Genomic DNA, 10,968 nt, shown 5'->3' with positions numbered 1-10,968 from the left:
GAGCCTTTTTTGGTACAGTTACTGAACTAACACAAAGTTGGGTGTTTTGAGTATTTCAGCATACGGATTTGGTTTTATTCTGTAAAATACTGAAATGGTGGGGGTTTTTAAATTAAAAATAATTGTAAACTACAAGAAAGCATGTTTTAAATACTCTGTTATTCACTTACAGCTGCCAAAACATAGTACAGTGAAATAATGGTCTGCTAGCCTGCTAACCAAGCATCCAGCTTCCACAATGCCTGTGCAGGCAGCTCAGTGGACAGAATTTCTGTCCTGCCCAATCTGCTACAACGAGTTTGATGAGAATGTGCACAAACCCATCAGCTTAGGTTGCTCTCACACTGTCTGTAAGACCTGCCTGAACAAGCTTCATCGCAAGGCATGTCCTTTCGACCAGACTGCCATCAATACAGACATCGATGTGCTCCCTGTAAACTTTGCACTCCTCCAGTTAGTTGGAGCCCAGGTATGATTTAAGCAGCTCTTTGTTTTGCCACTTTGTGTTATTACCATTTAAATGCCAGTTGCAATACATGTGCTGATCTTTTTCCCTCATTTTAGTCTAAGATGTGATAAGACTTTAACTTTGTAATACTCAGAAATCCATGCGTACTCTGAAAGCAGCCACACCACCTTCAGGACCATGCTCTTGTGGTAAAGTAAAAGCACGTTCTAGTTGTAAGCTGTGTCCTGGTTTAAAAAGGCTCTTGAACTGTGACTAGAGAAAAACGCCTATTAGGAAATAGACAATTATAGACAACCCTGCAGATTGCATTTGTCGTTTTCTTGCAAGGTATCTCATTTCTCCGTGTCACATTTTCAGCAGTAGCTGTTTAACCAAGTTTGTGTCAGGTTTTTAAAAAAATACGCGTGATGGTGGCTTTTCAGCTGCGTTGTCAGACGCTGGCTAATCAGGCCAGGAATGTTCCCAGTGCTGTCTGTGGCAGTGGCAAAACAACCATTATATAATCAGCACTGCGCTCTGGGGAGACTCAATACATTGTCTGTTCACCTTACGCTGATTCGTGTGCTTTGTCGTATTATTCTGGGTGACGCAGTAAGGTGATGTTTTCTACTTTGCTTTTTAATGTCTTATCACGTGCCTTGACACAGCTATTGGTAATAACATTGTCTGTGGCAAAATGGTTTTGTTTCTCAAGTTCACGTATTCCTTTCATTTTTTTTTATCTCTAAGTTTGTCCCAAATCACCGCCTTTATCTTACAACATTTATTTTCCTGGTCTTCTAACTTCTTGAAATGTCTTTCAAGCAACTGGATGCATTGTGACTAATGCTCCTTCTATTTTCATTGTCTGACCTTGTTACCCTACTTTGAGGTTTTTTTCCACCAAGTTAAGTTTGCTTGTTCTTCTCTTTGAAGATTTCAGCATGCCCAAATTATGCTTAAATTATTTTTTAACTTTGCATTTGATTTTTTTCATACTTTCTTGCCAGTTAATTTTGTCTTAACTCCCCTTGTCTCCCTGTAGTAAATCGCAGTGATCTTGTACACTGATCATCCTCTCAGATCTTGTGTTCTCCATTGATCGTTTAATTACCTTCTCATTAGACCGTGGCTGTTGTTTTCCATCCTACTTCTCTTCCTAATATGTTCAATGCTAAGAAAAATAATCTTTCATCACCCTGATCCTCATCTCGAGTCCTCTTTGTTATTCTTTATTACATTCTACGCATCTTGCGGGGGTCCTGTCTTTCTCCTCTAAAAAGCCATGCACATCTGCAGTGTTATGTAATTAATGGCAGTGATGTTGGTGCCATCGTAGGCACATCGGGTAGGTCAGCCAGGTATATATAATTCTTCTCCCTTTCATTTTCTTAGGTACCTGATCATCAGACAGTAAAGTTGAGTAACGTAGGAGAGAACAAACACTATGAAGTAGCAAAGAAATGCGTTGAGGATTTGGCACTCTACTTAAAGCCATTAAGTGGAGGAAAAGGTGAGTCTCTACTGAACAGGGGAATTTTGCTGTAGTTTACTTTTAACAGCGTTGTCTTTTCCGTGCTGATTTTAGGTGTCAGTGGGATAATCTCATTTTTATAATAAATTTTCCCTTACATCTTTAAAAGCTTACTCACACCTGTGACACTTGATGGGTTTTTTTAGGTTTACAAAATATTCTTTTTTACTAAATAATATTTCCTTGGAGTTAACTTTGTCCAAAAGCTGAACTTTCCTCAAAGGCTGGGATTGATGTCAATTTAAGACTTTATAATGAATTACACAGAGTTGCGGAAGAGAAGGAAGGTACCTGTGACTAGTACCCATGTCCTGGAGAAAGAGACATACTATTAGATATTTTTGTTTGTCTTATTCAGTTAAATTTATCTGATTAGAAGCAATAGTGTGCCTTTTCTCGCTTTCTTTGAAGGTGTTGCAAGCTTGAACCAGAGTGCACTGAGCCGTCCGATGCAGAGGAAGCTTGTGACGCTCGTGAACTGTCAGCTGGTGGAGGAAGAGGGTCGGGTCAGAGCCATGAGGGCAGCTCGGTCACTAGGGGAGAGAACTGTTACAGAGCTCATCCTGCAGCACCAAAATCCTCAGCAGCTTTCTGCCAACCTTTGGGCTGCTGTCAGGGCACGAGGATGCCAGTTTCTAGGGCCAGGTAAAGTACCTGTAGGAGCTGCAGCAGAGTATGTTTAGTTACACCCTTTTTAACACAGAAACCATTATTTGGAGATGCATTCTGTTTCATTGAAGTTGTAATTACTTCTGGTTTTAACCTTTTTCCCAGGGTAAAAGGAAGAGGAAAAAAAAAGACTACAAGTCAGTAATATCTGCTGATTTAGAGTTTCGAGTTTGGTTTTATTTCCCTTAGTTAACTGTTATTTGAAATTGTGAGGAAGTATTTAAAAAACCCCGGCAAAGAAGAGTAAATAAGCGTGCTTTCCACACAATTTGTGATGCGGTGTAACTGTAACACAGGCTGGCTGTAATGCTGCCCGTGATCAGAATTGGACAGGAAACTGTAAATACAATCAGTCTAAGTTTAGTTGCAGCATACTTTAATTTTAAAACTTAGAATGTTCCTGTTTATATCTCTGATAGAAACAGCAGATTCTTCATTAAGAATGTTGCTAAATCACGTTCAGAAATGAGAAGGAAATTATGTTTACGCTGGAAGCAGTCCTCTTTTGGTTCCAGTTACTGATGACAGCATTGCTGTACTGCTCTCAGATTTATTTTATACAGTGTCGTGGTGTGGCACTGGTGAGATGTCCAAAATGACAAAGGCTACTAGACTGCTCAGTGGAGAAAAGTATAAGAACTGCGCTACTGATGTGTTTATTACCAAAAATTAGTCTTAGCTCCTTCGGGTTGCTGTGCTTAAAGTGCTTCTTAATATTTCTCCTACACTAGAAAATTTAATGTTTACAAATATTTCTCTTCTGTTTAGTGAAATAAAAAGCAATAAGGAATTGTATTCAAGATTATTCAGAGCCTCCTACTTATGGTGTTAATATGTGATAGTCTTCTTGTTTTCTGACAATGTATTTCACTTCCTGTCTTTTCTTTTTGTGTCTTAAAGCTATGCAAGAGGAGGCACTGAAACTTGTATTGCTGGCACTGGAAGATGGCTCTGCACTCTCGAGAAAAGTTCTGGTGCTTTTTGTTGTACAAAGGCTAGAACCAAGATTTCCTCAGGCCTCCAAAACAAGCATTGGTCATGTTGTGCAGCTACTGTATAGAGCATCATGCTTTAAGGTAAAATACCGATATTTGAAGTTTGTTACTGTGACCTAGTGCAGCTCCAGAGAACCTGGCCTAGGATTAGTGTCTTTCACCTGTAAAATGTTACCTAAATTTAGTTTCTACACATCTAAATACTATGTACTGTAAGATCTCATCTGGAACTGTCATGCAGCACTTGTTTGAAATTTAAAATTCGTGCTGTGTAACTGTCTTTTTTTCTGATGGAGATTTTTTGTTACAAGGAGGAATATTTAACTATTGCTATTTATTAGGTCACGAAAAGGGATGAAGATTCTTCTCTGATGCAACTTAAAGAAGAGTTTCGGAGTTATGAGGCTTTGCGGAGAGAACACGATGCCCAAATTGTTCACATTGCCATGGAAGCAGGACTTCGAATATCACCAGAACAGTGGTCTTCCCTTCTTTACGGTGACTTGGCACATAAATCACACATGCAATCTATTATTGACAAGGTTCGTCAAAAGGATGACTTCAGTATCTTTGTAGGATTCATTTGACTATTAAATGTTGTAATAACAATCCAGGAACTGCTTAACTTTGTCTTTAGCCATATCAAATATTAGTTGAGACTAGAATGAAGGTTTTCTCCTCACTCTGCTCTACTCTTGATATGGAGACATTTTGTTTTCCGGTAGTTTTAAGTCTTAACTTCCTTTTTGGTGTCTGATGATGAAGCTGCATAGGGCAGATTCTGAGCTGAGAAATGAAATTTCTCTCCACTGATACTCTCTGTATGCCATCTGAAGACACTACATATTTCATTTAGGAACCAGTTTAATGAAAGTAGTTTTAAGATGAGTAGTTCACAGTTTTAGGATAAGTAGTTCACAGTTGTAAGATGCAGCACACTAACACTCGCTCTGTTTTCAGCTCCAATCTCCAGAATCTTTTGCAAAGAGTGTACAAGAATTGACAATTGTCTTGCAGCGCACGGGGGATCCTGCAAACTTAAACAGGCTGAGGCCTCATTTAGAGCTCCTGGCAAACATAGATCCAAATCCAGGTATGCAAATGATGCTTTTTAAACATTTATTGATATTTGCCGTGTCTAGCAAAGTAAATTATGAGGATAATAACCTCCATTCCTGGTTTAAAAATTCTCATTAATTTACATAGTGTATCATAAACTTCTTCAGGGCTCTCTGAGTTCTGTCCTAACACTGGGTGTGTTGAAGTACTAAACGAGTTGCCTCTTATTTATGATACTGCTAGAATTATTGACAGAATGATAAGCCTGCTTTTAATAATTTTAGATGCAGCATCTCCAACATGGGAGCAGCTGGAAAATGCAATGGTTGCTGTAAAGACTGTTGTACATGGGCTGGTGGATTTCATTCAGAATTACAGTAGAAAAGGCCATGAAACTCCACAGGTAACTATACTTGATCCTTGCGTTGTGTGTCTTAATGTACATTTACTGAAAGATACAACTTTAAAAAATTACTACTGAATTGAAATATTTATGGCCTTTTCTGTGGAATAGCTGGTGTACTGCTATTTACTGCATTCAGGTTGTGAGAGCTTAACATCTCTGAATGTGGAATGCAGCAGACCTTGCTGTAGTGAGATCCACACAATGGCATTTTGTTTAGGCCATCAACAAGAAACTTCTGTAGTTTCCTGATAAAATGTGCAAAAAGTAGAAACATACCATGGAAGTGGTATATATATTTTAAGCCCATTTCTATGTTATTGTCTATTAGATTGTAAGAAGCGTGTCTTGAGTCTTTTGTTGTATTTTTTTTAAAGCCACAACCGAATAGCAAATATAAAACAAGTATGTGCCGAGACCTTCGACAGCAAGGGGGATGTCCAAGAGGAACAAACTGTACATTTGCTCATTCTCAGGAAGAGCTTGAAAAGTGAGTGTGGAAGACTTCTTTTTCTTTCTTTCTTTCTTTCTTTCTTTCTTTTTAATTTAAATCCAAACAGTCTCCACAGAACTTTGAAAACTGTTTCTTCTATACATTTATTCATTTGGAAGGATTTGTGATTGTCTTGAAGCGACAACTCTTTACATGAATTGAAGGTACAGTAAAGCAATGTCTGCAAATTAATTCCAGATTTATTTTATATTTTACTCTATATAGAGTAAAATTTCCTTTCCTGAAACTGAGTCTAGGCTCAGTGTCTATTAGGCATTGGTTAGTATCACCCACAAGAGAGAGAATATTAATTACATTTTAATTGATAAAGCCATAAAGTGAGTTATTTTAACAGTATGTGACATCTGCATTCTTGAAGCTGTTTTCACCCAAACCCATTTTCCAAGAAGTGCAGAAGTGGATCTTCTAAGAGGGGAGATGCCCTTTGGTGACAAGGAAGACATTGATGTTCTATTTGCAGGTTGTTGAAAATAAGCACCAGTGTTTGAAGTCTTGTAACTTTGGGGTATCATGTTCCTCTCAATCCCTTCCTTTTGCTAGTTTTTACAAATACATTAAACTTGACAATAAGCACTTCTTAAATCGTCTGTCTTTTGTGTGTTTGTCCATGTGCTTGTTTATAGATATCGCTTGAGGAACAAAAAAATCAGTGCGACAGTGAGAACATTCCCCCTTCTAAGCAAAGCTGGCGTGAATAGCACCGTCTCAACCACAACGGGAAACGTGATTTCTGTCATAGGAAGCCCTGAAGCAACGGGGAAGATGGTGCCAAGTACTAATGGAATAGCTAATCTTGAAAGTGGTGTTCCCCAATTGATCCCTCGCTGTGCAGACACCTCCTTGAGAGCTTTGGAGAACACCAAGAAGGGAGGGAAGGCTGGAGCCAATGGCCAGAATGTTTCTGGGTCACCTACAGAATCACTGCCTGAAAAGTAGGTAACTTTTTTTCATAAAGACAACTAAGCACAACATTTTTATTTTAGATTATCAGGGAGTTTGTGGATGGCAAGGAATAGATACTGAATTCTGGTCGTGGTTTGCAGAGTTGTGTAAGATCTTGTACTGCAGTGCAGATACTGTTACACAAAGTCTGTGGATTCAAGTTGTCAGAGCAAGCATTGGAGGTTTTAGCTGTTGAATACTCCCATGCAATAGAGAGAAAATGGTAAATCTCTCCCTTTATCTTTTATTCTGTTGTTCTCAGCTTGGTATTTTTTTCACTGTTGCATTACTACATAAAAATAAATCAAAAAACTTGCACTCAAAATTTGACATTTCCTGAAAGCAAGAAGGATGCATGTAGTGCATGGTCTTACAAGTGGTATGTAAGCTTCTGGGTGCATTTATATTTATATCCATTTTTGAGTACTCTCAGGAGGAAGTCTGAGATGTAATAATAGTAGCGATTTTGGGGTATGAAAAATAAAATTGCAGAGGAAATTACGTGGCTCAAATTTCCACTTTACATGGGAGCGTACACAAAGAGATGACTGAAATAAGTAAAGATCTGCTTAATGATTTCTTGGTAATCCTTTGCAGTAAAATTGGTTCTCCACCCAAGACTCCTGTAAGCCAGGCCGCAGCTACCTCAGCTGGTCCTCCTAATATTGGAACAGAAGTTAATTCTGTGCCTCCAAAATCCAGCCCGTTTGTTCCCAGAGTACCCGTCTACCCTCCACATTCTGATAATGTTCAGTATTTCCAAGATCCCAGGACTCAACTGTCATATGAAGTTCCGCAGTACCCACAGACAGGTGAGTGAGACGAGCGCTGAATGCTGAGAAATAACTTCTATCTTAGTTTTGTGGATTTTCTGTTAAAATATCAGATGAATCTTCACTTAATGTAATACTAATCTGGTCCATTGCTGACTCTGGGAGGGACCTACAGTTTGCTTTCAGTGTTGGTGGTTCTTGGCTGTGCTCTGTTATGCAACTTGTACCTCAGCATCCAGAAGAACTTGAACCTCAAGGTCTTTCATCTGCTTTTTCTTTTGTCAGCATTTAATTGCGTTTATTTAGGCTTGCTTGCCTCATGCCCTATCTGTGAGGATATCCTTAGACGGGATTCAGAGCCAGAGGCATAGCATGGTTCTGCTGTGAGACTTAAGCAGATTTGTGCTTGCTCAAATGTTTTTCAATGGTTTCAGCCATCTTTTTAGGTTGCAGTATGGATGTTTATATTCAAGCAAACAAGCTCTCAAAACAGGAGGTAGAGGTGTTCAGGCAGTCCTCTCCAAAAAAAAAAATAAGTGTGAAATGGTTATTTCTGGACCTTTGGAATTAATTTTCGTTTTTTAGCAACACAGCCTTTTATTTTAGAGAACTATTTTAACTTCCTGTATATAAAGTGCTTAAGATGCTACCTTTTCAATTACGTAGTTATACCATAGTACATAGGAGCAATAGCAGAGAAAGGGTCAGCGTGCTACATCTGCAAATGTCATACGTGAAATTATATTCCACAGAAAAATGATAGGTTTATCAGTAACAGCTTTATAAAGTGTGACGTTTCATTCTCTAAAGGTACTTCTTGACAGTTTTAGAAGGTGTAACATTCTGGGTCATTTGTAGTTACATTAAATATGCCTTTTTCCAATTTTTAAGGATACTATCCACCACCTCCAACAGTACCAGCTGGTGTGGCTCCCTGTGTTCCTCGCTTTGTGAGGTCCAATAACGTTCCAGAGTCCTCCCTCCCACCTGCTTCCGTGCCATATGCCGATCATTACAGTACATTTCCCCCTCGAGATCGACTGAATTCTCCTTACCAACCTCCTCCTCCGCAGCCGTATGGACCAGTTCCTCCTGTCCCTTCTGGAATGTATGCTCCAGTTTATGACAGCAGGCGCATCTGGCGCCCACAGATGTACCCACGAGATGATATTATTAGGAGCAATTCTTTACCTCCCATGGATGTGATGCACTCATCTGTCTATCAGACATCATTACGTGAGAGATACAACTCTCTGGATGGGTATTACTCTGTGGCTTGTCAACCTCCGAACGAGCAGAGGACTGTGCCTTTACCAAGGGTAAGCAAAAGCCAGAATGGGAAGGATGTAGTCTTGATTCAGAAGGTCATTACTGAAGAGTTGGTAAACAATTAGCAGAGACCTCTTCTGTTTATTTGGGGTTACAGTGATCAAGGCATGTGACCTGGACAAAGTTCTTGTTTTGTTTTTAACCGTAATAAAATGGGCTTGTAAAATAGACCACTCTCATCTGGATTAGGACCAGAGCCCCTCTGCCTTTTTAATTCCCATGCACATTGTTTGAATTAGTTACGTATTTTAGATCTGAGTTGCCATACATGGGCTAGGTTCTCCCCTAAATCCTTGTGAAATTCTTGCAGGGATATCAATAGAAGGTTACAGACCCCAGGGAGTTTGGGGGTCCAAGTGTGTCCCCTGCAAGTATTTACCTGCTGGTTAGAGTATTTTAGGAGATACAGTCCTATCTTTATTCTTGCTAGGAGCCTTGTGGTCATTTGAAGACTGGTTATGATGAGCAGTTACGACGGAAGCCGGAGCAATGGGCACAGTACCACACGCAGAAAACTCCTCTGGTATCATCAGCTCTTCCTATGGCAACACCATCTCCAACACCACCTTCTCCTCTCTTCAGTGTAGATTTCAGCACAGAGGTGGGAAGCCAAGTAACTTATTTATCTTCCTTTCCTGTTTCTGTGAGATGCCATTTAATAATTCTAGTGAAGATTTTCTACCTGCCGTCTATTGTTCATAAAGTTAATTCAATCATCTAGCAAAAAAACCCCGTGTGATATTTATTTTTCTATATGTGTAAATTAAAGGAGAAACTAGTTTGAGAACCACTGTGCCAAGCACTCTTTGCTGTGGTTTGATGGTTCTGTTGATGATATTTGAGGTGTTGGACTGTGATTATTCGGAAAAGGTCTTGTAATGTACTTGAAGTCCCTTATGGGTACTTTCAAAGAAGATCAGGATTTAGTCCTTTTCATCCAGATTAGAGAGTTCCAAGTCATACTTTTGTCTGCCACTGGCTTATGCATTAAAGGAAAATGTGTGGCTTCCTCTCAAATTACTGTAGGTGTTTGCTGGAAGAAACCTGCCACTAAAGTAGCGACACTGGTGTCAGTCTCTCATCTTGGCAGACCAGGCCAAGTTATTTGTAGTGGCAAAGCTGGCCCTTCCTTGACAGCTGTCAGCTGTACTGGTTTAAAGTTTGACAGAATGGGTTGTGTTGTCCCTGAGTCAAGTCTTGAATATGGCTAGAACTCCTCGATTGACTTCTGAGATAATTCAGTTAAATAGCAGCCAATGTCTTTTTCTTATTTTAAGACTGAACTCCCTGTTTTTATTATTCACTGCTTATTTATTCCCTTTTCTGTAGTTCTCAGAGAGCGTCAGTGATTTGAGTGGAACTAAATTTGAGGAAGACCATCTCTCTCACTATTCTCCGTGGTCTTGTGGCACTATTGGGTCTTGTATAAATGCTATCGACTCAGAGCCCAAGGATGTGATTGCCAATTCAAATGCCGTGTTAATGGTAGGGGTTTTCTGCGTGTTATCTCATTAGTGTAATGATGCTTACATGTTGAAGTGTCTTCTGTTTGCTTAAACAAGCCTTTTAAAAAAGTCGTTAGCTTCTGTTCTTAGTATTTTAAAGTAGTTCTGCCCATTTGAAGTTGTTTGGAATATCTTTTTCCCATTTTTGTAAATAAACAATGTATTTACTTCAGTGACAGACTGTAGTGCCATAAATAAAATTCTCAGATGTCTGAAACAAATATTTCAGTGACAGATTACTGTAAATCAAACTTGTAGACAAAATATTTTGTGCAGATGGTCTGTAAACTGATAAGAACACAATCATCTTAAATGTGTTCTCTCATTATTAGAGTGAGATAAAAATTTTTGACTTCTACTTTTGTTTGTCTCTCTTCAGAGTTATTTATGTAAATGTTTGTGTGTGCACAGACATCCTTACAATTTCTGAGGCATCTAAAATAGTCTCGGAATACGCTGCAGTGACAGACCTGACTGGTTAATACAGGGTCGCCATGGCCTGTTCAGAGCAGGTGTTTCCATTGCAGAAACACATTTCCCGTTTGGCCTAAGTGCAGTAGTCCATCCTCTGTGAATGAATCGCTGCCCTTTTCAGGATTCGAAGGTTTGATATGTTGCCATTGTTTCAGAAAATCGCTACTTTGAAGTCAATCCCAAGAGCAATGTACACTCACAGAGAAAAGTTGAAATAGGATATTCAGCATGAACTTAATCTTGGCTGCTTTGTACCCGTAGAGGATCTGTGTGAATGGTTTTCCTAGACACCTCTTCCTTGGTTGGAAGGCATGTTCTCTTTC

At 39.3% G+C, this 10,968-nt stretch overlaps 1 protein-coding gene across 1 annotated transcript in view; it reads left to right on the top strand.

The window, feature by feature from the left end:
• Positions 1 to 207: 207 nt before the first annotated feature.
• RC3H2 (ring finger and CCCH-type domains 2) overlaps positions 208 to 10,968 on the top strand; it is a 15,131-nt gene continuing 4,370 nt past the window's right edge. The window contains exons 1-13 of the mRNA XM_010182529.1: positions 208 to 469; positions 1,844 to 1,961; positions 2,394 to 2,627; positions 3,552 to 3,727; positions 3,988 to 4,188; positions 4,607 to 4,739; positions 4,990 to 5,108; positions 5,486 to 5,598; positions 6,246 to 6,554; positions 7,162 to 7,376; positions 8,229 to 8,656; positions 9,097 to 9,267; positions 9,996 to 10,151. Of these exons, the coding sequence (XP_010180831.1) occupies positions 239 to 469; positions 1,844 to 1,961; positions 2,394 to 2,627; positions 3,552 to 3,727; positions 3,988 to 4,188; positions 4,607 to 4,739; positions 4,990 to 5,108; positions 5,486 to 5,598; positions 6,246 to 6,554; positions 7,162 to 7,376; positions 8,229 to 8,656; positions 9,097 to 9,267; positions 9,996 to 10,151 (2,604 nt within the window). The 5' untranslated portion in view covers positions 208 to 238. The remainder of the gene's footprint in view (positions 470 to 1,843; positions 1,962 to 2,393; positions 2,628 to 3,551; positions 3,728 to 3,987; positions 4,189 to 4,606; positions 4,740 to 4,989; positions 5,109 to 5,485; positions 5,599 to 6,245; positions 6,555 to 7,161; positions 7,377 to 8,228; positions 8,657 to 9,096; positions 9,268 to 9,995; positions 10,152 to 10,968) is intronic.

This window comes from Mesitornis unicolor, unplaced genomic scaffold (assembly GCF_000695765.1).
Source record: "Mesitornis unicolor isolate BGI_N332 unplaced genomic scaffold, ASM69576v1 scaffold35584, whole genome shotgun sequence".
Classification (NCBI taxonomy): domain Eukaryota; kingdom Metazoa; phylum Chordata; class Aves; order Mesitornithiformes; family Mesitornithidae; genus Mesitornis; species Mesitornis unicolor.
The sequence above is the reverse complement of the archived record's forward strand: the minus strand, read 5'-3'. Positions and strand labels throughout refer to the sequence as shown.